The sequence below is a fragment of the Stigmatopora nigra genome, chromosome 13 (assembly GCF_051989575.1).
Source record: "Stigmatopora nigra isolate UIUO_SnigA chromosome 13, RoL_Snig_1.1, whole genome shotgun sequence".
Lineage (NCBI taxonomy): Eukaryota > Metazoa > Chordata > Actinopteri > Syngnathiformes > Syngnathidae > Stigmatopora > Stigmatopora nigra.
In genome coordinates this window covers 5683697-5710329 of record NC_135520.1, presented here as the reverse complement: position 1 = coordinate 5710329, position 26633 = coordinate 5683697, and the positions used below count along the sequence as shown (strand labels likewise).

Here is a 26633-nt window from a genome sequence, read left to right as displayed (position 1 = left end):
TTTCATTTTGCCGAAGATAGACTCCTGCTTAGATAGTTCACCCCCTAGTTCAAATCTGGACGTATTTATTACTTACTCGATTACTTTCCCTATAACATTCCGGTTTTAACACATATTTAAAGGGTGTCCTGTTTTGTTACATCATAAAAATAAGTTCATAGTTATTTTTTTGTTAAAACACAATACTACAGTATTGCATTTTCTCTCTTTCACGCAGTCTTTTGTGTATGTTCCAACAAAAAAAAGTCTTCATTCACACTATGACCATGAAAGTACAAGGGAGGTTTCTTTTTTTGTTCTTTTTGTATAACACACATTAAATAGTAGGAAAAGGAGAAAATGGACAAAAACTGGGCTTGCACACTACATGCCTCGTGTTATCGCGTTGCTTGAACGACAAATAAAACGCATTGGCCTTGTCGCTCTCACTTTGTCCTTTCCTCTTTGTTTGGATGTGCGCCCTGGATGACAAGCGTCCAGCCAGACGCAGCAGCACCGGCAGCGGCAGCGGCTGTGTCGCTTCATTTACTATCGCGGCAGCCGAAGGGGAGCAAGGAGAGAACGGATTTACACGTCCCCCACCCAAGCATGGCTACCCAAAGCACGGCATCATGTACTGGATCTACCCTGCTGCAGCCCATCAGCGACATTATCAACCTCCCCCTGGATGAGGTACGAGTCCCCAGGTTGGCTTTTTGGGTGGAAAAATGTAGCCCAGATTGCAAATTATGCCGCGGCTCTCTAGCATTATGCCCACACAAGACTAGCGGAATGATGCTCATCACTACCGTGTGCCAAAATGTGTGCAAAAGCCAGATTAAAATGTCGGATTTATGCAAGGAGCACTGGTCAACATTTGGAGCTTTTGTTGATGTTAGCATGCATGTTGCAACTACAGTATTGCCTTTTGTCTCTTTCACGCAGCCTATTTGTGGAGCCCCCCACCCAAATGACGCCTTTCTGCTGCTTTCACTCTCGATTTTGGATTAAATACTTAACAGCACATTTATTTATCAAGATGAGGTCACTGGTTAATTTGTCCTGTGGTCAGCCTGCAAAGTGACACGTGACCAAAGCGAATCTAAATTGAAATGAAACCAACCAGTGTGAACCTTGATTTGGATTGAAACCCAATTTTAGACAGGCGCCAGTTTATCAAGTGAAAGAAAAAACACGCACACCTTTTGCAATATAATGTCAAGATGTGCATTAATTTTCTAGTATTGAGGGCCTGCAGTTGCATGGAGTATTTGTGGTGTATTTTCATATTCATGCTTTATGCTTGTATCATAAGGGTACATAATTTCTGTATGAACAAAATGTTAAGTGACTCTTGTCATTGTTTAATCCTCACTGAAATTCATTTTTTTTTCCAAAGAAAAAATCATATAATCCGATTTGGTAAACCAAAACATGTTTTTGCTCAATTCAATTCCTAATTCAAACCCTTTTAAAAACCTTTACCATTAAATTGCTATATAATATAGTTGATTATATAGTGAATTAATCCCATATCTTCATTTACGGTAAGTTAATGCAAATGAACTGTATTTAATGTGAGTCATTTTGGACGCCAACTCCAGGTTTCAGCACCCCTTTTGTTGTCGCTGTCAATCAAAGCATGATCTGTTTTCGGCACTGAGATATTTCAGCATGGTTTCATTTTTAGATTCCTCGATACTCTGGTTAGCCTTTGTTTTTGACTAGAATGTTAAACTCATAATGCTTTTAATAATGTCCTTTGTTGGATGTGACTTGTTCGGTGCTCACTAGTTACTTAGGCATGTAGATTTTAATTCTTGGCTATTCTGTGAACATTAACATCTTGTTGAAGGTTCTAATACTTCGCTACTTGGACAGCAAGATGCATCCCATTGCAATATCCTTGGTTATGAATCTTAAATGGCAATTTTCCCAAATGACTCCAATGTAATACAAAAATAGAGTATAGTAATTTCTGTAATGGAAACTACTATGGCTTGCTGTTTGGATGACCAGGTTTGTCGTTGTAATCCTTGTCAAAGGATAAATGTCACTTGATGAGAATTAAATGCAGGAGGCTCTCATTACAGTCCATTGGTAGTTTTATTAATGTATGTCATTTAGAAAAATCAATTCAATGCACCATTTCTATTTTGCTGTTATACTTTCATCCCTCACTATAATGTGTTTCTTTTAGCCTAGCTACTACTTGTATTGTAGTTCTGCCACAGAAAAGATTCATTCGGCAGTTTTTCTATAAAAAGATAAGGTAGGATTGATATTCGGACATGATGATGCTGAGCACAGACATGGGTGCTGCTGTTGGCCACTGCTCCTGCCCTGAAACTCACACAGAGATACCATTTTTAAATCAACTAATAAATATGTCTCTTTATATCTTGCATACATCACATAATTCCTGCCCAGGCTTGCCTTTTTCTGGCTCATGCCCACTTACATTTTTCCCTTTTGAGTCTGTGTGTGTGTGTGTGGAGGTGGGTAATCCAGTGTATAAATTCTTCCACTGACTTCTTGTTCAGTGTCAAAATGAAATATGATACTCTTGTGGTTATGTGTGAATTTTATTTAAATATTTTTGTAGGTTTTTCATAAGCTTGTAGGAATAAAATCTCACTTATAGATATTTGTATGGCAATATTTTCATATATATATATATATATATATATATATATATATATATATATATATATATATATATATATATATATATATATATATATATATATATATATATATATATATATATATATATATATATATATATATATACATACATACATACATACATACATACATACATACATACATACATACATACATACATACATACATACATACATACATACATACATACATACATACATACATACATACATACATACATACATACATACATACATACATACATACATACATACATACATACATACATACATATATATATATATATATATATATATATATATATATATATATATATATATATATATATATATATATATATATATATATATATATATATTAAAAAACATATTAGCAGTTATTAAAATATTTTCCATCAACACAAGTCAAGTATTAAATTTCAATGGTATTGTTAGCATATGATTACAAAGTTTTCAAAGCAACACTGAAAATCTCTGACATGAGACTTCTGCTTCTGGAAATGATTTCAGTGCAACAAAGATTCGACTGGAGTCCATTGGCAAGTTTTCTCAACAGAAGTCACAATTTCCTCCTTCAACAATTTCGAATGCAGCATGCGGGTGGACCGTTTTGTGTGGGTTCGCGCCAACTGCACTACAGGCGTTGCTTGTGAGCCTCCTATTAGTCATGTGCGGCCATGCCAACAGTGCCGCCACTTAAATCTCTCTAGCCTGCTATTATGTTACGTGTTGTCCATGGATTGTTATGATTGTATCTCAGTGTAAGTTGCTCGGATCCTATTGGAGACACCGGCTTCTGAGCTGTAATGGGAGTGTGAAAAGTGCACCTCTTCCTCACTGTGCCTCCACCGCCATCTCTTCCTCCTTTTTTTATAGGAGCTTGATGCCATACCTCTTACTTTAAATAACACCTCTAGTGCACGCTCATGAATGATACGCTCAATATGACAGAACCTCATTCCGAGCCGGCTCGTAATGCCGTCGGACGTTGGTCTGTCTTCATCCGTATAACATAAACCTTGACCGATTTGACTGGCCGATGAAGATATTGACCTAGCGGGAAAATCCTTGACATTTTACCACTTACGCATCCGCTTCCTACAATAAGGCTTACTGCTTGTTCCATCTAAATAAACCACACTCTGCTTTATCTTGAGTAGTTTTAATTGAGCTACTAGTTATTTAGATTGAAAGAAAGACTTGTTCTCTTTGGAGAGCACAAGGTTTGCATCTTTTCCAGGTATACAAAGCACACATTGACATTCAGCAGAGATTTGAATATTGTTGTTGTTTGGAGAATATATATGCTTTGCTTTTAAGTCTTGTTCCGTATGTGTTGGTTTAGCATTTGCTTGTCAATATTTGCATACACCACCAAGTCTTGATCTATGTAAATTCCATATTTTACTCTTTCAGATCACAAAATTGGTTTGGTATAAATCAACAGTCCTTCGCCTGTCTCCAGCCAAGTAGTGCAATGCCACACAGCTTCATGGTTTTATCAGTCTTAAGGTCAACACTAGCAGGTTAGGTCATCCACCGAATACTGTAGGCTTCAAAATGATTTGTCTGTGTTAATCAGGGCCTGTAACATTGATGAGATACATCTTGAGCCAGGCAGTGTACAAATGCTAACCATCCATCTTCCACAGTATTAATCCTCTCCAGGGTCAAAGGGAAGCTTGAGCTTCTTGCAAGTGACCTTGGGCAAAACAACTGGACTGGAACGATCACCTGTCAATTGTCAGGCTGGCACAAAATATAGACCATTGTCCCTTATTGGTTGTTATATTACAAATTTGTCCAAAGCTTTTCATATTAACACAAAACTTAGACTGACATCAGATTTGTATCTTTTTTTTTTAAATCCAGATGGGAAAAAAGGTAATTGTTTGAAACCTGGCTTAATGACTCTGCTCCTTCTTCTGTCTCTAAAGCACCCGACTTGGCACCAATGATATTATTTTTTAAAGCCCTCGAGTCCAGTCAAAGTTTCTCCCAGCTCTCCTTTAAATTAAATTGGCGGCCCTCTGGGGAGGATTATCCCAGCAATTGATTTTTCCCCCCCTTAGCTCTGGCTAATGGAGTGCTGCCGTTATTATTATTATCACTATTATTATGTTTCACAATCAACACAAGTATGCAGGAGTCCTGCTGGGAGAATGCAGATTCCCATCAGGGTGTGTGACAGCAGATCTTATATTCTCCCAAACAGTCACTAGCAGTTTCTTGAAGAATTGACTGTTGATGAATGGGTCTTAATCAGAGATGCAGCACAAGAAGTATTTTTGACTGAAAACGGACACGGGATAACTGAGGCTGAATAGCAAAGTAAATCATTTTAAATTGTATTTTTAAATACTTATTTGTCATGTAATTTTGATTCAGACTAAACCCACATTTTAGTCACTTTGCGGCTGAAATTTTTTAGTCACTGAAATTATCTCTAATCTTAAAGGCTGTCAAGTGGGACTGTCAACCAAAGATGATGAGGAATTGGTCAAGTGGAAGAAACTAGGAGCTGTTTGTAAGTTTACCAGCACAATTGTATGATAGAACATTGCTTGGGATACTTTTACACTTTTTTGTTTTGGTTTTATTATGTATATATTTTTAAATACCAGTAAATCCCTTAATTGTCGTCTTTTCAAATACTGCAAAATCCCCTTGTCATCTTTTGTGCTCATGCAATCCTGGCAAGGTCTTAACACGTTGGCTGCGGTTGACAACCATTAAACTAGATAGTAAGTATTGGGCAACTACAATCACCAATGGTAGGCACTTAGTTAATTAAGTGCCTATTACAACGACCTACCTCCTTTCAATTGTCCAACACATGATCAAGTAAAATCCTAGTCAGGAATATCCGGGATACTTGTGAAGATAGGCAGTACGGTTAATGAATGAATACAAACCCTGAAATATTTATGTGCCGTCAAAAAAAATGGAAGTCTGTGGAATAGCGTTTCCTTTCTAGTGCTTTTTAGTTGCCTGATGGGGTCAAATGAGTTGAAGATGTTGCACTCAATATAAATGGGAGCACATGCATAATTATTCGTGTGACTTTGCACCATCTCTTTTACCTCATTGAAATGTGTGAGGCCAATTTTGGCCGATTGACCTTCACGGTTTCCCATAGACTCCTGATGCACCATTTAAAGCTCCAGTTATTTTATCTCCTAGTATTGATCAGCCTTGGCTACAACCTGCGATGTCATCTGTAAATTTAGCCACTTCATTCTGAATTGATTGTCGGTGGAGGGGTACCTGCCATTGATTTCTCTAAAGCACATCACAGGTATGTCCAACTTTATTTGTGACTACGAGCTTAATGACATTTTTGACTGATTTATCCTGAAACATCCATCTGAATTTATGGAGTCATTTTTTTAATTGGAAAAGTGATAACTCAGCCATTCATAATTAATTTTGGTATAATGTTAACGTTCCACAACTCCCATCTATTGGAAACTTATTTCAACACTGTAATGACACAAGATTTTGATAGAACATTGGTATAGGGTAACATAATAGTATCATAGTTTAAGAAACTTACAGTAATAACATCTTTTCGAACAGCTGAAGTTAAAGGATGCTTTTTGCTAGAGGAACACTAACTTTAACCAGCAATTTTCTAACTGTGACATGTCCACAAGCTCCTAGTTTCAGAGCCCCTGTTTATTTTCAGTATTGGTTAATATACACCCTGTTAGTTTTGTTACACTGGGCCATGTTCATCCTAATGGTGTAGTAATAGACCCCCTGACTTGTCACAACCACATGTCTACATGGAAAAGAAAACAGCAACCGCCAACATAAAAAAGACCACCCGGGCATATTTTGAGAGAGATTTAATTAGCAGCTAAATATCAGTTTATATCACAGAATTGACATTTCTCTAAGTGAAATATCAGTGCTTCTGCTTTTCACATTAGACAATTGAAATAGCCCAGTCACTTTGCCCTTCTTCTACAATAAATAATCCATTCCAGACACACATCTTAACAATTAGTAATGAATTAAGTCCGTAATCCTGGTGAAAATGGATCCTTTTACATACGCCTGCATTTTGACCCAACAACGTTTTTCTGCAAGTACGCCCACGTGAAGTACAAGACATGATTATGTCGATCTAATGCAATATTTCTAGGATTGTCTCCCCTATCAAATTGCACCAGTCGATGGAGTTTTAGCAGGTTCTGTCTTTGGAATATGTTCCAATACCTAACTGCTCTCCTGTTTCGCTTCGCCTCAAATGGAAAGCTGAGTACTTGATTTGAGATGTCTGCTTGAGTTCTAAATCACTTAGTAATGATCCAATGTTTAAAAATGGTTTCTCCCATCTGATTGCACAGTTGAAGGATATATCATAGCGACTGGCAGTTTCACATTTACCCTAGCCTTATAAATGCAGATAATATAATTTAAAATCTGTGAACATACAGTATATGCAGTGCTCTCAGCCTAATGATTATTTTTCAAATAAGGACTAGAATTCTGAGAAAATGTTTTGAATTTAAACAAGCAAGTCAAAGCAATACTGTAAAACATCTTTGACAAGAAGACTCTGTGGATGGCACTGTGGTTTTCTTTGATCATGAATTTGTAGTTTGCTTCTCCTAAGTTCTCCTTCCTCAAATTAACCCGTTAAATCAGTTTAGCTGTGATGTCAATCAAAAAATAAGTTCTATTCAAGGCACCCTTTAGTCAGTTGGCTTCTTTTAATTTGTGTGTATGATTCCAGAGTCATGCTTCTTTCAGAAAATAATCGGTGGGAAAAGTGGGATATGAAATTCTCATCTTCAGTGAGAGGTTTCCCCTAACAATAGATTATCACCCTTTTTAATCTAGTTGTGTAGTGTAAGCCACCTGCATGATTGTAGGAGTAATATTTCACAGTTGTTGTAAAAGGTTCATGTTTACACTTATGTGACAACAATGAGTGTGAGTGTGTGTGCATGTAACCCAGCTGCATCCTGCAAGGTTGCTTTACTTTGAAATAGGATCTGACTGTGATAAGACCATAACAATGTTCCTTTTTAGTTTGGGGAAACATTTCTTCACATACTTTGTGGGTTATGTCATATTTTTATTTTTAGACTATTTATAGCCAGGCTCCCCACAGAGTTGGTTTTGGATCTCAGGAACTTAGTTCATGGACACCTCATTGGATTGTTTCACCTTGACTGTTGTTTCCAAGTTCAAAGATGCAAAATCAGATTAGATTCATAATAGTCACTGTTGGAAATGTGGTACATTTGTGCTTCACCTACCTTTCTATACACATTCCTTTCTTTGCTGCTATTGTCACTTTATCCAGCATCAGCTCTTTTTTTTTAATCCCATGTGGCAGTTGAACATCAGTGTTGTTTCTGTTAGCGTTCCTGAGAATGGCAGAGTACTATCACTGCTTGTAATGTGTACACATCAACAAACAACAGAGCAACGTTTTCTTTTTAAGTCCCGTTTATGCAGTGAAAGCCCGCCTTGATGCCAATTATGTGACTAGAGGTCCAACTCAACACTCCATTCTAAATTGTCCTATGAGTGATTGGTGATCAGGCCAAGTGGATAAGGTTGAGTGGTTTTGAATGTTGATGGTTCTACAGATTAAAAACATTCTCAAACCCTGTTAAATATTAGAAAGCAGAGGTAGTCACATGGCCACCTGACCAAACTTGCTCTGCAAGTTAAACCTGTTGTGACATGCAATACATGAATTAATTACTCAGTAAATGTTGCAGTTAAGATTTATCGCTACATGCGTTTGAGCGTGTGATTCCCTTGTTCAGATGCAACGTGTTGTTAGAGAGGGTCACTCTGTTTTTTAATGGCAACCACATTTATATATCATCCACTAAAATTTGTTAACGTGACAGACCTACTAAAAGGACAAGGTCAAGAGAATATTAGCCACCAGAAATGTCTATAGCAATAACGATATCAGTTTTTTTTATCCAAGGTTTGAAAGTATTTGATTTCTTTTCAGTCCTGTTTAGTGTTTCAGATTTACCATGGTGTTTGGTTTTGGTTGCATTTTAACAGATACTCTATGGTAAATTGTTAAATGTTTCCAGAAAGAAAACCAAAACAGCAAGATGTGCCTCCACCAAATTATGAATGTGCTTTTTATGAAACACCCTTATTTAATTGCAGAAATTTAACAAAAAATCCAAAATGTTACCCATAGGCCATAGGGGCATGGGAAAATATTGTTAACACATATTTATTGCTTTCATTCTGTCCTGAAACCTCTGACAGTTAGGATCCAAATATAGAAAAGCTGACTATTAACTGAGTTTCCCTAACTGCACTTGGAGGCGGGGCTGGAAATTCGCCCACGTCATTGAGGACAGCTGAAGGAAATGAAACAGCCTGTGCACACTAGAGCTGGAACCTCTCACGCATTTTTGTTCACTGGTGGAGGAGTGTCCCGAATTGAAGCTGGAACAAGAAAGAGTATTACACCAATGGACCTGTAAATACATCCCCATGTTTTGTAGCTCTGGGCATGGGAATGGCGTTTTTGACTGGAAGCTTACACTGCACTTAGCAGATTGTTTTGTGTGCCCATTTTTCTAAAGTTGCAGTCATGACACATTATCATTTCAATTGTAAAAATAATTGTTAATTGAGATGCCAGCTTGGTGACTGAAAAAAATAATCTTTTATGTCTCTATAGCTTTGATGTAGAAAAGGACCACAAAAAAATCGACAACCTACTAAAATCCAATACGATTTTCTCTCCTAAGTCCCTGCTCTCTTTTTGCAACTCTTCACCTGACCATAAAAAGCCTCACTGCTAGAGGAAAGTGATAGACTGGGGTGAAGCAGAGTGGGAAGAAGTTAAAATCACAAGTTGGCACTGAAGAATTTAAGTGAAATGTGGAGAAGCACAGATGCCTGGAGGAATTTTCTGTATCTCACACTTGCTATATGTGTATGCTTGCTCTGGTGCTCAAGTATGTGACAAAAAGTCAGATTACAAAGCACTTGTAAGGTTGTACATTTTCATATATCTCCTCGCATGCACACAGTATTTGAATCAATAATGAGCTTCAGGAAGCTGTCTTATCTCTCTCCCACTTGCATGGGATCTGACTTCCTCTTCCCACTCCCTATGACAGTCAGTGTATCAAGCTAAATATTGCACAGTGCAATGCCTACTGCCTGAAAGCCAATTCCCTGATAGCAAGAAAGAAATGAAAACAAGGAAGCACTGTTGCTCTGCTCTCTTCATAATTTTCTATACCTCACTAGATTTTCTTGTGTGTTCTAAGTCCCCAGAGAGTAACCCAGATTACCCAGAGGTGATCCAGAAATGGTGCAGTTTCCTAATCGGTTGATAGAGAATGATTGCTGAAAAGTAGGAGCATAGGTGATGGTTATTACCTGTAGCCAAGAAGTCATTTGAATAGCTCAAATGAAATCACTAAAACTATGTTAAAAGTTTGACTCAACTGTAAGAAACTATTTGTGTTTACTCACATTTGCCCTTTTTATTGAGTGAAGTGCCCAACAAAAAACGATGCATTGAGTTTTCCTAAGAATAACAAAGGATTGTATGGATGTCAGGCCTCTAACCGGCACTTATCCATCCAGCACTTATCCATCCGTCCATTTGTTCATATCAGTCAGTGTCCTTTCTCTTAAATAGAGTTTTCTCTTCCGGGGCTCACAATTTTGAATGCCTTACAAATCTCCTTGCGGCGCCACTTTTCAATCTTCCCATCTGAAACATTGTGAGCATCGAACCCCAGGGTATGTTTTCAGGGTGGATCAATAATGGAAAAAGGGATCTATGTATAATGAATGAAGAAACATTGTAACCTGGCACAGAATCTTGCAAAATGTCTATTCACTAACATACAAGATGAATGTGTTTGTGGGCTCGAATCCCTTTCATTTTGCATTTTAACAAATCCTGCACAACTACTGTATACTGACTGTTACTGTGATTGGAGAAAAATGAAACTAACAGAAAACATGTCCCGTTTTTCTTCACCCCCTCTTGTCCACAGTGTGACATTCCTTTCCTGCAATGCAATATGCTGTTACTCGGGGAGGGGCTCTCACTTGCCGCTGACAAGTTCAACTTCCTCGGCATTTGGCTCTTTTGTATTTAAAGGTCTTAACAGTCCCTTTTTTAAGGAAACACCCACTTGTGTAAAGTGCTGTTGTTTAATTTATTGTACACACTTAAGAAGATTGTTTGTTATTATTGGTGGTTAGGGGGTTTGCCCACAAATGTGTACTTATAATGATAATGCATTTGTTCTTATTGCAAACAAACTTTGTTCACAACTTCTTTTGCCTCTGTGGTGATTGCATACAATTTTACAGCCTATTCCAGGGAGCGAGTTTTGAGAAATCAGCTGAGAGATCCTCAGAAAAAGAGAAGCTTGTAGTAATGAGTTGTGAAATGAGTTTCAAAGCTTTGTGTTTGGTTAAGCAGCTTGAAGCAGAGGAGTAAGAATGCAAAATCACACCCTTTGAAAAAGAGAGCTAGAAAGGTCACTTGATGTGATTTCTTGATTACCAAAGCCTGGTTTTATTTTTATACCGAAAAGGTGAAGCTGGGTATATTTTTGGCTGAGTGATGGAAGTAGTGACTGATCAATATGTACAAACCTTTTATTGACATCATCTACCATTTAATTCTCAGAAATAGAATAAGAGAAGTTTGCAGTGAAAGCCCACCACAATAGAGAGAAACCTTTTCATTTTAATTATTTCCCTTGATTTCCATTGTCTTTCTAATCTTTTTTCATATATAACCAATGACGACAGCAGACAATTACATCCTGCTGAACTCATAAACACCATATTGACACAGTTCTAGAAACACTTTAATCAATCTCTTCACCAATCCTAGTTTGGCCTCCAGCACAGTTCATCAATAAAATAAGTCAAAGATCTCCCGTTAACGAGCTGGTCTTTTTAGTGTTATATCCCTAACATCTTATTGTATTTTTTAGGTTATTCTCCAATTTCAATTTTTGCATCTTGATGGTGAAATGGAATTTGAAAGAAGTTTGTGTGCTTATGAACAATTATGAAGTACTAATCGTACTAGAAATTATCTTAAACAGACTCCACAAAGTTTGTCAAACCATAGTCTATGGGTACAAATAATGATCTTTCTTTCACTTTCCCCTTGTGGCTGAAGGACTTGATGTATGCATTCAAGGCTATATCCGTCTCTCTGGCTCGCTCATGAATCATGCAGGAAGCCTAGATAATGGATGGCGTTTGTGGTGTCTCTAGCCTTTCACTGTTTACCGGACAGACAGATCTATTTGCATGACTTATATTTACCAGTGTGCCAACATGCTGCCAATGAGTTGGTCATCAAACGACCATGTTGGCTTCTTACTGGATTGCTGTCCGCCATAAACTATGTCATAATTTAACTAAAGCTCCTGATTTACAATTCTAGTTCAGAGTTCAACTGAAACTATGGCATATTGCATGCTCTTTCTATGACCCAGCATGGGGTTTCTACAGTATAGGATTAATGAATAAGGTACACTGACGTTCCTCTGATGGATCCTGTCCAACAAACATTAGTATGTTGTATGTAGTAAAGCTCCTTTGGTGCCATTAAAGGATAAAACCACAACTACAGTAGCATTTTGAAACAAAGCCACTGTTCGGAAATGCCAACGATTCAGTTGTAACAGCTTGCAGGAACTTTGATTACATTTCTGAGATAAACTGGGTATTAGGTTCACTGAAGATTCTGGATTCTGTCTAAAGGGGTGTGGGATGTGTTTGTTTCCATTTGCCCTGCGACTGATTGATGACCAGGCTAACATAAAGGAGAATTATGTTAGTTAGAACAGATTATTAACTCATTCGCTGGCATTGAATGCAAAACCTGGCAGTGAAAGAAGTTATGCAAATGTATCTCTGGCTTGTTTCTGATGGTATGATGTTTGTGCTTCTCCACGCAGGTTAATTTTGTGGCATGCCAGTTGTTTGCGCTGCTCATGGCCCTGTGGTTCCGTCTCTACCTCCATCCAAGTAAGACCAGTCCCTTTGTAAGACATGTTGTGGCCACTCTTCTGGGCTTCTACTTGGCTCTTTTCTGCTTTGGCTGGTGAGTTACTTCTCTAAAGGGGTCTTGATTATCTTAGTCAGGTTTTAATTAACATACTGTCAGATGCATGTTAATTAGAGCACTATCAGGATTTAATAAACAACTAACAACAATTTCTGCAGAGGGCCTCAGTGAATAAATCAGAGAGAGCGTGTGAGTACATAATAGGAACAGGATTAGACTGTATGTACAGTATATGTACTCCAACCTGAAGAACAGAAGTTAATTTTCCAGTTGAGTTTAGGGCAATTTGAACACCTAGTAACAATAAAATTACACTAAATGTCAATACAATACACAGACTTATTCAGGGAAGTGGAGCAGAGCAATGATAATCATGCAAATTTCGAAAACAGAAAATAAACCAATCTGAAGGTGAAATGACACCCTGTTTCCTGAAAAGCATGTGTAACATAGTACATACAGGTTATGCAATAGTTTTATAGGAAGTTGGATTTGGGGGGGAAAAAAACATTACAAAAAAACAATACACAACATCCCCACAATGTTAAAACATATCGTTTATCTAGGGTGGATCAATGCAGGATGTTTATGTTGTTGAATGCATGCCAGACAAAGTTATTTGCTACATTAATAGGCTATAATCCCAGATAGATTGGTTTTCTACGGAAGGCTTTAGAGAACAAGCAAGGACGGTTTACGCAGTATTTAAATATTCTGTCTAAATTACTTATGGCAATTTACGATTTAACCACCACCTAACCCCCTTGGTTTTCGTTCAACAAATTTAACATTCTTCTTAATGACTACCTAAACCTATATTATCAGCAAAAATTGCTGGATGTATGGCAGCTCTCTCAATATACTACAATTTCCTCATTTTAGTTTCAGTCAGGAGTGACAAGGTGGGAGATTACCGTGGCGAACATTTTGATTTACTGCATTGTATTTTTATAATTTTGTCATGGAATAATTCCATGTCATATGTCAGACTAGACAAGTAGATGTCAACACATGTACTCTGAGATTTGGTGATATCCACTCTGATAAAAATACTTTCCAAACATTATTGTAGTTTGTTATAGCCATGTTTTTCCACTCATCTAGAACTACATAAGTAAATTCACCAGACAGTATTGTTAGATGAGATAATGTTTGGCTGCTTTACAATGCTGTTAGAGTCATCCCTAAGGTATCCGGTCAGATGCCATAGCAACAAACAAGGCTTTTAGGTAGAGTGGTCAGTTTGACAGTTCAATGTTGGTTTTAAGTGGCTTTTGGGTGATTACGTAATACTTCCAATGTAGAACCTACTTTAAAAAAAAATAGATGAACCAAATCCAATTCGATTGAATGCACACACCCTTTAGTACTGTCCAATGGCCACTCGTGATCATTGCGGCCACTTAACATGTAAAACATCTTGAAGCTATAAAGTACTGTTCACTTTGATTTCCCCAACATAATTTCTATATAAATTTTACAAAACTACTTATTTCCATTTTTGTATTTTTTTCCAAAAATGATGTCATACAATAAAGACCGCATAACTAACTAATAATAATTTTATCTTGTAGTATAAGAATTACTGAAACGGTTTTAACTTGTGATAGTGCATTTGTCCCAAAATGCTTTGTGATTGTGGTATGCAAAATTGTGTTAGTCTTTATACTGTATTTCTTAGAATGTCACCATTGTGAGTCAGGAAAATGTTGTTTTGGGAATACAATGTTGATATGATGTCCCCTTATCCCACAGGTATTCTCTCCATTTCCTGGTACAGAGTGGCTTGTCCTACAGCGTGATCATCTTTGCTGGCCTCGAGCACATGCACAAGTAAGAGCCTTTAGCGTTTTCGCTCACGTAAACAGTCACTCCCCGCATCATAAGAATGCGGGGCAAGCCAAATCAACGTCAGCATAGTAGGACAGACCTTCTGAGTTTGTTTGTCTGGGTCAGTTTGAGTCCTATGAGCCAGAGTTATGATGACAATAATTCTGCCCTAAGGCTTACATCTCTGTGATTGTGAGTGCTAACACACATACTTTGATGCCAGGATTCAAGGTTACGAGTGCAGGTGTAAACAGACAATGTTTTCCCAAGGGATGAAGACCGAAAATAGATGCTAACAAACCATTTTTTTCACAAAAGCAGCTGCTCGGATAAAGGACCTAATAAGACCATACCTCAAGAAAAAAAGAGAGTCATTCCTGTAATATTTGTTACATTAACAAGTATTATTATCCCCTAGAAAGTTCGTACACAATATGTTCTTCATAAAACCCTGCTATCCAATTCATCATAATCCATACTTGCTTCTGCATTTGGTTAGGATTTTTTAAAAGGATGACTAATTTTCCATATGAACAGGGCAGCGCCTAAATGTGATAAGTGTCATTGGGCTCTTTGAGTAGAGTCGCCAGGCTTGGAAGGGGCGAATCAATCATCACTCGCACGCCCCTCTAGAAGATGCAGACCCCTACAGACAACCCTCTGAGCTGGGTGAGGTAGCTGGGGGACCTAGCGAATGAACATTCGCAGGCCCCTCCAGATCACTGAATCACTATATTATATTCTCTTTTAATCGCCTATCTATTAATATTACATTCTATATTATATGTTCCCCTCAACCAACCACGCCCGCAAACTTGGCTTGGGTGTGGCCGCACCCCCAATTGCCCCCTAAACACTACCCCTGGCTGACACGACAGATTAAGATTGATTCTACTATGACTTTGAAGGAGAGCAGAGCAAGTTTCACATTCAGCAAAAGAGAGCTTTTTATCCTCTCCCTTACTATTAAAGTCACTGATGTCAGTAAAAGGTTAGCTTGAGTAATTATCCGACTTGATTCCTCTTGTCTCTATTTGTCAGAAGTATCATATACCCTTAAGACTGAAGACAAGTTCCTCTTCTAATGACGAGACAGCCAAGAAAAGGGTGTTTTTTTTAAATTGCTGGTTCTTCCCTGATTCCTTCCTAAATTTTACTTCTGCACATTTTTTAGGGAACTGAGCTGTGCACCACAAGGCAACTTTTACCCTAACCAAAATCAATTTGAGTACAACACTCAATTTTTCCACACTGTGGGACGACGTGAAGTGAAATGGTTTGTTCACAATGCCCGGCATCGTGTTTCGTGGCATTCCGATGCTTATTATGTACCAGTCCCTTTTGTCCCTTTAACAGTTGACCTGTTGTACATCTCCAGAATAATTTTCTAGAACACAAGCGGGCATAATGCAAATAGTCTTCCCTCGATACGTAGTTTTATCTCATACACACAAAAGGCGAAACTTTCCATATAAAATTATCAAATGTTAAGCATGAAATGAAATTTGATCACTTAAAAAATTGAGTAGAATTATTTGTCATTGCACATTTACTGTTTACAACCATAAATAAGGTTGAAAAACATATAACATACATTGTGGGTTTTTTTGTTGTTGTTGCCTATCAGCTTTATGTTGTGGTGTTATTTTTATGCTCGATTTATATTATATGGTCACCTGAGGAGGTCCCTTCATAATGATTGACTGGCACATGGACAGGTTTTGCCCCAGAGGAAGGAACAGTGACATCAGCTGTGACCTTCTTTCTTCTCTCATTTGGGCTGCTCAGGCACGACTAAATATTCCATGTTTCTCAGTTCAGAAGGAAGCTTTGCTTTATCGAGAATTCATTGGATTCATGTTATGATTGAATGGCATCAAGCCAGATCTGTAGATAACCTTTAGATCAGTCCCACTTTGTGTAGCAAGCTGTTAGATCTAACATCATGTGACTTTTCTATGGAAGCTGTGAAGCATGCAGTCTGAATTACTGAATCGCAGCTGCGAGTAGAGCAGATGGAAATTTCCTCTGCATCCATTTGAGTGGACACGGCGTTGTTGAGCTTCTAGGCATTTACTGTGTGCGCAACCTGCCAGGGCTCAAACACGCATTTCAGGCTCTTTTGTTTGACTTTGGTGTCTGTGTGTGTACATGCTGGTGCAGCCTACTTGTGCACACCTGTCCACTGATGTCCCACAGAGGGAGGTGGCTTTGCCTTAGCCACAAGATCCTTTTAGTGGATATGAAACACCCCCTGCTTACATCTGATTCAAATTACACAAATCAGATGGGGATTAAGGTAGCATCCCTGTGGGCCTTCTGCAAACAGAACTGATGCATACACACACATGCACACAAAACCATGATGGAAAAATACACACTTAAATAAAAATAAGGCTTAGTTATATACAGGCTCATTGAAAAATAATTGAATATTGTGAAACATTTAAATATTGAAATTCATGATATCCCATTCCAATCAGCTTATTACATACCAAAACACCTGCCAATGTTTTTTTGAGCCTTTAAAATTAGGAGTTTCACAAGTCTGGGCCATATTTAAAAGAAATTCTTCAAATATGAAGTCATCCAATCTTTATGAATAATATTTAAAAAGATCACCACAAACATATAGAGAAGTGGTGACCTGCTGCCATGCCTTATGTTGTAATTCTTGTTCTGCAACATGAGAAACGTGGACAATGACATCTCAAAAGATCTTCTTGTTGGCTACAACTTTGACAGCCATGTCTTAAATGATCTCTCTGCCATTGTCAAAGCTGTCTGGGAAAAAAAACAGTTGTTTTTAGAGTGCTGTTTCTATCTTTGATAGAAAACAAGTATGGTAGGAGAGTCACTGCTCTGGCTTCTTTGCCGTCTTCTAACAAGAATAGCAAATACAACCAATAACAACATCATCACCAATTTATTAGAGTCCCTTGAAGGTAATACAATTGTTGCAGTAGAAACCACACACTTCCAAGATTTATTAATCACAACACATAATCAAAAACATGCAAAAGTGAAAAAATACAAAATCAAGCAGCAAGATTAAATGCAATATTAACCTAATTTGAGATGAACAAAATGAAGTTAAATCATTTTCACATTGTAGCCCAATACAAAGAGTGCCCTGAGTCTGTAAAAACTGACTTGGGCAGGAACAGACGGTGTGCCATTACAGCTGTTAAGGAAAATAAAAGACATGATTGTAAAAGGTTTGTGTTGTCTCAGTCTCCTAGCACCTAACAAGACAATGACCTCCATTACTTTACCTAGCTGTTTTCCTCTGTATTGTCATTATGAGTATTTTGTGGTTGTTTCGTTTTCTGAGATAAGTGCTTGGGGTGGAGGAGGTGACGTGGTTTGTTCTCTCATCCTAGTTTCTGGAAGTTTCCCGAATTGAAAGGCCGCGTTGTGTCTTTACCCCCGTCGTTGTATGGCTCCAACTGGTGTGTTGTGCTCTTTCTGAGAGGAACACAATCTTTTTATTGTTTGGAGTAGGGGTATGCTAGTTTAATAGCTCTTGGTCTTTGCTCAGTGCACTCACAGACTTTCCCTCTGTTTCTCCCTTGGCCAAAAGAAAAGGTTCTTTTGAAAGGTTTTACTCATCTGCTAACAGTGGCACATTATTGGAGGCTCCTCCGCCATCTTCCGCCCAATTCTTGAGTAATTCCATAGTGATACCCTATTGTGGAGGCATTGTCATATTTTTTTAGTTACTCAACCCACATCTCAGTGGGATTGAGACATTGTATTGTTTCTATTGTACAATTCATGATGCTTTCTGGCGAAAATTTGAATTTATCGACAAAACACTTGGCTGACAGGTAGAATTTGGATCTTGCTCTTGACCTTGAATAGTTTTTTGGTCTATTTCCTGAGTTTCCCCGAGTACAGGATGAATAAAGTGGAATCCGAGTGCCCTGTATTAGAGGTATTATATTGCATGATATACATCTTCATTGTACGACAGCAAACAGCATGCACAACTTAATTCTCACTTATAATGAATAAGTACACGATTTGGGAATTTGAAGCATTAATCCTCCCATTTGAAATCAGCTATGATTTTAACAATCTGTTTCTTTTTTTATCTCTCTTTACAGGTATTGCTTCATTGTTACACTTGGCTATTTGATCGTCTGTCAAGTTACACGCGTCTATGTGTTTGATTACGGCATGTACTCTGCGGATTTCACCGGGTAAGTCCCCAAAATGCAGTATATGAGGCTATAATGATGCTTAACAATGGTATTGGATGTGGGTGTTATTTTACTCTGAGTCAGCCAAATAGAAATGTGTCACACTGCTCGACAACGAACGATCTGTAGACACGTATCGTCTTAGGGATTCATGGTTAGTTTCTCTCGACACTTTTGTGACAATTCAAGCAGACTGCCAGCACTCTCTGCAAGGTGGGGGTGGGCCGTTGCCTGGTAACCGAATCCAAGCCAATATTGCCTGTTGGAGAGCATAAATTTCACTCTTTCATCTCCTTCTCTCTTCTAGTCCCTCCTATTTGCTTTGGAATAGACTATTTTTATCCCATAATGAACAGTGCCTATACATATATACATATGTTTTTTGTGTTAGTTTAGTATAATGTTGATCATATTTTGTTTCGGGATACTAGTTTGCCGTCATTTATTTGGGGAGGATGTATAACACAGTCGAAATGGGGTACTTGGTTCTCCACGAAATTGTAAATAAAAATTAAACCTTCCTAATTGAGTTTGTCCACTCTGATTCATAGTGGACTAGGACCAGAGATCGAACCTGCCTGTTACTCACAGAGTATTTAAATAAAGGATCTAGCAATTGTATTTTAGCGAATGGTTAAAAGATCCAGACAGGACTGAGTGGCTTTTGTGTCCTTGTCTTTATCAGGCCCATGATGGTGATCACTCAGAAGATTACAAGCATGGCATTCGAAATACATGACGGTAAGAACAACCTGACCATCTTTTCTCCTGAAAAGTTCCAAAATCAGATTAAGTGGTCACATTTCCAAGCAAAAGACCAGTGAACCACTGCAAAGAATACAAATACTGTTATGTAACAACGCAATGACCCACTATGCTCTCGTGTTCTGTTAAACGGTTAAATGGCTGACTTAAAAGGCAAGTTCAATTGTGCGCGAGAATGTATGCAGTTAAGTCATAACATCCGTTAGACTCTGGCTAGACAAGTTTCTGCCACATTATGTGAATTATATGATTTACAGTGACAGATTTCACTGAAGACGATTAGTTACTGTATTTTTCGGATTATAAGTGGACCTCATCCATCATCCAAATTATACACAATGATGTGGAAAAAAGTGTACATAACTCGCATTGGAGTTTAAGTCGATTTTTAGGGAAGGCAATGTTTTTTGTTCTCAGACATTTTTGGCGGTATGACATGTCAGGGCAAATCGATTACACACACCTATTTTGTCAAAAATGTAAACAGCTCATAACCCTGTTGCTGGGCTTCTCATTAAAAAAGTGAACCTTCAAAGACAAATATTTACTCAAACAATTATCATGGCTCATTGTTTAACGTATTTGTCACCAAGGTGTGGTGGTGAAAGCACGTAATGTACACTGTTGTTTAATCATACTGTACAGGGCCTGCCTGTGTCTTTTACAAACACTCAGTGACATCTGACGAGAAATATTTATTTTAATTTGGATTCTAATAGCAAGTTAGACATAATGCAGACACTAAGTAAAGGCTACTACCATAAAGACGAGAAGCATTGAAAATGGATAGGAACGCATACGGATGTCTTTCCATGCAAATAATTTCTCAACGCATTTAATACATTAAGAACATTTTTAATGTAACATGGACATTTTCGAGGTGAAAAGCATATTTAAATGTTTATTCCTCACTTATTTATTCTTCTTTTCATCATTTGTTTGTAGGTTTGACGAAGCCGGATGGACAGCTGACCCCAGGTCAGAAATACCTTGCTATCAGGTATGTGATTCAGGTATGTTTTTACTGCAGTTGAGGACAGGAACTAATGTTTATACTGATTAGGGATCAAGATATAACCGATTTAGTGAAGTTTTCAAATGACATTATTATTAATATTATTATATTCCTGTTATCAACATTATAGCCAATGTCACTCGTGTGTATACTATGTCAATTTAAAGGGCAATTTTTGAGGTTATTAGTATGGGTTACAAGAGTAGGTTTTATTCCCCCCAAACATTTTACTGTGGAAGTAAATATAGCTGCAGAGGTTCAACGAGAATGTAAGAAGTAGGTCAGGGAATTAATACATGACAACATCTTAAACAGAACAGAGATTAGAGGTACAACAGACCTCGCAAGTGACATTATAAGACGTAAGAAAGGATGAAGGAAGACGTTTTGTGTAAACCACAGGTACACTATATGAACTAAACAGTATTACATAGAGCACAGAAAGACTCCAAGTTGTTATCGTGGTTGTGTATGATTCCTTGTGAGCATGCTCGCAATGCTTTGCCACGAATGTACAATGTTTGTGTCGTCTTTCCGTCTCGCTCTGAAGACGGATGCCCAGCCTTCTGGAATACCTCAGCTACAACTGCAACTTCATGGGCATCCTGGCGGGACCCACTTGCGCCTACAACGACTATATGGCTTTCATTGAGGGCACGTGCTACCAACCACGACACCAAGAGAACGCTAACGGAAAGGAGAATGGGAAGCACAAGCAGAGTGAACCCTCGCCTAAGGTACAAGTTGGAACATCTATCGTGTATACATACATACAGTAATGTCATTCTAAACATGCCACAGGGCGTCAATACTGAATCCACTCTGTTACTCTCTTTTTAGCAAATTATCCAAATCTTCTATTTATTTTATGAAATGACTTTTCTTGTGTGGTTGGAGACTGCCACATTTCTTTTTTTTTTTTCTTTTTCTAGTTGAGTAACAATTTTGATTTCTCCCATTGTGATTTAGGATGATGTCATTTCCAAACTATGTACATGTGCCATCTCGCTGGGCATCTATTTGTCACTGTGTAAGCTGATCCCAGTGGAGCGCACCATAAATGAAGACTTCATTAACAACACACCGTTCTTCCTACAAGTGGTCTATCTTTATCTGGCCATGCTGGCGCTCAGACCCAAGTACTACTTTATCTGGACACTGGGTGAGTTTCAGGAGTGCACGATTCCAAAAAGAGCATGCAAAATAAGTAAAGTAGTAATGTTCCTATATTTTCAGTGTCTAGATCAGGTGGCAAAATTACAATTGTGGCACACAAGATTTGGTTCTGTGTTTTGTGTAACACAAAATATAATGAACACAGCAGATTATTACTTTAATTTTCCCTTGAGGAATAACAAGTATTATCAATTACATTCTAAAAATGCCCTGGAGAAACTAAATGTTACCACACAATTTAGGTATCTGCGTGTGCGATTATTTTCATTGTAAACAAAGCCACATTTCCCTTTGAATATAAATGTTTTGTTTAATATAGACATTCAATTAGACTGCAGTGCAACTCCAGTCTTTAAAAAAAAAAAACAATATTAGCGCTCCCCCTGGTGATGTATTTGAAAAGTGCTGCCTCCTGCTCAATGTCATCTCACACAGTATTTCAAATCAAGTATGCTAAGTAGTTGCTGGAACACTCAATTGTATTTTTGCTCTGCAGCCGATGCCATTAACAATGCAGCTGGCTTCGGCTTCAATGGTTACAACAAGGATGGAACACCACGGTGGGATCTGATTTCCAACCTCAGAATTCTGGACATTGAGGTTGATTAAATTTATTTAAACTAATAGCAAAGACACCCCATTTCATATTGAAGTGTTACCTAATGGTGTGTATTTTGTGTTCTTTCAGTTTGCCACCAGTTTCAAACTGTTCCTTGACAATTGGAACATCCAAACATCTCTTTGGCTCAAAAGGTAAAAGCAAACATAAGCAGAGTGTACATTGAATCATGCATTGGTTCCTCTTTTAGTATCATGAATTATTCAGTGTAGAAAGTGTTTTCTTCACAAATGCTGTCACTTTACACCCGTCAATCATTTCTTTAGAGTGTGTTACGAGCGCTGTCCTATCAACCCCATCGCCGCTACCTTCCTGCTCTCAGCACTGTGGCACGGCGTGTACCCCGGCTACTACCTGACATTCCTCACTGGCATCTGCATGACCATGGCGGCACGTGCAGTAAGTCCACACATTACAATAATTTACAGTGTACAACCCGAGCAAAATATTAAACTAGAACAGTCACATATTAATTTCTCCCTCTACATGGCTGCAATTATGTTGTATTTTTTTTTGTCACAGTAGGTTCAGATCATGGAGTTAACAAAGAAAGTACAGTAAATGATTTAACCCTCTTAAATGCATTGTAATAATACTTGGGTTTGTAGAAAATTGACTTGAGTAAGTCGGAAAGTTTTGTTCATTCCATCTTATGTCCCAAACTACTTTTATTGCCAATTACAAGGCATTGTTTGTTCCATGAAGTGTGTCTGAAAATTTCAATGACTATTTTCCCATCTTAAAACATTTCCCCTTAAGTGGATCAGGACGTAATGTTAGCAGATTCTCAAAATCATTTAACTCGGACTCATATGCATTTTTTTTTAAGTAATTCACGTCTTATAGTAGACTAAATGTTCCAGAACCACCTGTATTTAAGTGTAAATCCAGGATATTGAGCAATGGCATTGACCAAAAGAAACCAAATCAAAAAAGGCGTCCTTATTCTTTTAATATGTTTATTTACCTTTTACTTCCACAAAATGTTAACATGATTTGACGGCTGTCTTTACTTTTAGGTAAGGTACAACATCAGACCTTACTTTCAGGTCACTGACACATACAAGCGCATCTATGATGTCATCACGTGGGGAACGACGCAAGTTGCCATCTGTTACACAGTTGTGCCATTTGTCCTACTGACTGTGGCACCATCACTCAAATTCTACAGGTTTGTATTTTTCAGGGTACTATGCACACATATATTTTTTTAATTGTTAGCTTGAGCTATAGCTGCACTCAACTAAAGCATGTCTGTTGTGAGAGACATGTTTGCATGAAATTTAATTTAGCATAATCAATGTGTTGTATTAAACCTGAGATTAATGAATGTTTTTTTCACATTTATACACTGTTGGAAAAGCAGGGGCAAAAAAAAAGTCAGTTTTATTGTGATATATGTGTGTTTCAGGTCCTGGTATTTCTGCTTACACATTCTGTGTGTGTTGGTAATCATGGCCCTGCCGGTCCGTTCGCGACGTCGCGAAGCCAAGGGCCAACGGGAGAGCCTGCAGTCGGACGGCGGCACCACAAACAACTGCAGCCAGAAAGTCAAAACCACATGAGGCTGGACAGAAACATTTGCGAGACAAACTGGAGACCACAGAGATCCTGAGTCTGTTTACAGACCAGGAACCAAATATTGGATGTGCTTGGACAGAACCTGACGATACTTCCAGTAACAAGCAGGACAGAGTGGTTGCATTACTACATTTTACTCACGGAAAATGGAGATAAACTGGAATTCCAAGCTGCCTTAAACCCTCTATGTACCTGGCAGGTGAAAGAAACAACACACTTGTTCCAAGAGTACACGTGCAGTTAGTATGTGGAGGGTTTTTGTCATTGTCTGGATACAAGCCTCTGTTAGGTGGAAACATAATGTTTATCATCAGCTGCCAACTTTCAAACACGCCTTAGGATCCTCAAAATATTGATTTCACTCAACAGGGAGTTGACATTAATAAGAAATGTTTTGTATTTCCATGTCTTTGATTATGCTATTCCTGATGCGCTTTTTTCTTTTTTTTTTTGTGCAGATAACCGTTTTGAATAGTCCCTAAGAGGAAAACTGATTTTTTTTCTTCTTCTGGCTTTAGCTTAAAGGGACAATTATTTTCCTTTTTCCTTTAATTCAGTTCGACATACTCCTGTTTTTCATACAGCATTAAGGCAATGCATCACTAAGACCCTAAATGACAAAAAATGTGAATATGACATTTCCTCATATAAATAGTGGCCTGTTGATTCAATAGATGCTAATTTCCTCAAAACGATTTTTCACATTTCCCATCAGGAAAAAAAATGGAATTTACGTATGGACATAGAAGGGTTGAATTTGTGCAGAAAAATGGAAGCACTGATGCACAGTTTTTTTCAGATTAAATAAAGCGGGAGCTTACTGTGCAATATTATAGCTAACTTTCATTTTATGTGTAGACGCCATCTTCTATAATAAGTGTTCCATGTGATCACATTGCATATGTCCCTAGTATTCTGCATATTACATGACTTTTACCTACATGTGTTCCAATTAGTCCTACATAGTATTTAATTTGAAACCCAATCCAATTGCACTAATATGAATCTTAACAGTATACCTGTAATTTCCTCCAAATTAAAACCACCAGTGCTGAAATAGCCTCTAATTTTATCCTAAATTGATCAAATAAACAACCCGGATACTAACTGTATAAATGTGGCAGTTAATAAATCAGTTTTTAAAAATCTTGTACAGTAACAGCAAGAGTATTATTAATTACTTCTGGTCATGGATTTTTCAATTTGACCATGAAGAGTTATATTCTTGTTTCTAATTAGAACAAGCAATACCAAAGTATCCAAACATAAATACTAAAAGAAAGTGTTGCTTTTCACTGCAATGAGTTGATGTGCAGTATTATAATTGAAGGAACTGTGTGTAGTATCTAATCACTTGATTTATCTTGCATTTATGCATACTGGTGATTTTTATTTTATTTTAAATCCAAACTTTAAAGGAATGTAAATTGTGTTATACTGTACACCCCCCGCAGTCATAAGTTTTGAAACGTTTTAAGTTAAAAGAGAAAGAGCCGCAAAGCTTTTGACTGAGGGTATACTGGCAATTTCAAATTTCAATCCCTCTAGTTTGGGCCTGTTTTACTGAAGTGGAAATTAATAAGACTTTTTACATCTTGTTAAAAGTGCAGTAACATTCAAATGAAATAGCTTTTATTTAATACTAGTGTCATTATTATTCCAGCGAATGGGAAATGAAATCTTTCAAATTGGTGCAGTGCATAATGTACTGAGACTACATGAGTGAGTGCAATTCGCCTTCATTGTGATGTCATGTTACTTGATGATGTTGTACAAAATGCCGGATGTTGTGTTGACGTATTTCTTTTCCTTTTTATGTTGGAGTAGGAGATGTTTCAAGGTGCATTTACTTACTGTCCATTGTGAGAGACACTGGGTTGTTGTGTTGTTTTGATTCACGTCAAGCCTTCCTGTTTGTCATAATACACATATACAAAACCCTCGTGGAGCTCTATTGACGCCACCGTTGCTAAAACTTCACATTTCTACATATCCTTCAAATGAGCAACTTTGTTTTCAGATTGTCATGTAATTATCATGTTTTTTTTGGGGATTTGTAAAAAAAAAAAAAAATAACAAGGCAGCCCTGTTGACTTTTGAAGTTTGGGATTTTTTTTGTGGAGGTGGTTTAACAGTTGGCATATTCCTGCCATAACTCTGCGTGAAATGTATGGGGAGTGTGTTTATGTCAGTCTACCAGTGTTCATGTGGTTCGTATATGTGTATATTTATAGCGATGGCCCTATAACGGTGAAAAGATAAAGAAAGGGATGTCAGACATTCTGCAAATGAAACATTTAGGACATTTTTTTTGCACTGCATGGCCACCAAAACCAGCAGATCAATGCAAACTGCTCCATATGTCCAAAGTGCCAAAGCATTCACTGGCGCATTTGTTTTTTTCTTTTTTTTCCGTGTACATGTGCGCCTGCCTGTGTCTGTCTGTCTGTTTGATTGCGTGCTTGTGTCACATAACGTTATTTTTGTGTCAGAAGAAAATTTATTGAAAGATTTGTATGACAGTTCATTACAATTCTGATTTATGTGGCAAAATAAAGAGAGGTTATTTTTAAACACCACTCATTGTTTTATTTTTTTTGTAAATGAATGGATTACATGTGAATGTGAATGTCAATATTGAATGTGTGCAATGAACTATCATCATAATTATGTTTTTTTTAATTTTTATTCAACAAGGTATACTTATCAC

The 26633-nt window shown here is 37.6% G+C and overlaps 1 protein-coding gene across 1 annotated transcript; it reads left to right on the top strand.

Annotated features, from left to right (window-relative positions):
* The first annotated feature begins 408 nt into the window (after nucleotides 1–408).
* mboat2a (membrane bound O-acyltransferase domain containing 2a) lies at nucleotides 409–26502 on the top strand. Its single transcript, XM_077731581.1, has 13 exons — nucleotides 409–672; nucleotides 12623–12768; nucleotides 14488–14565; nucleotides 18672–18767; nucleotides 19453–19508; nucleotides 20478–20532; nucleotides 21098–21284; nucleotides 21517–21709; nucleotides 22220–22323; nucleotides 22412–22476; nucleotides 22609–22741; nucleotides 23362–23513; nucleotides 23754–26502. Exons 1-13 carry the CDS (start codon nucleotides 466–468, stop codon nucleotides 23905–23907), a joined length of 1626 nt encoding a protein of 541 aa, XP_077587707.1. The 5' UTR covers nucleotides 409–465; the 3' UTR covers nucleotides 23908–26502.
* Nucleotides 26503–26633: the final 131 nt, after the last annotated feature.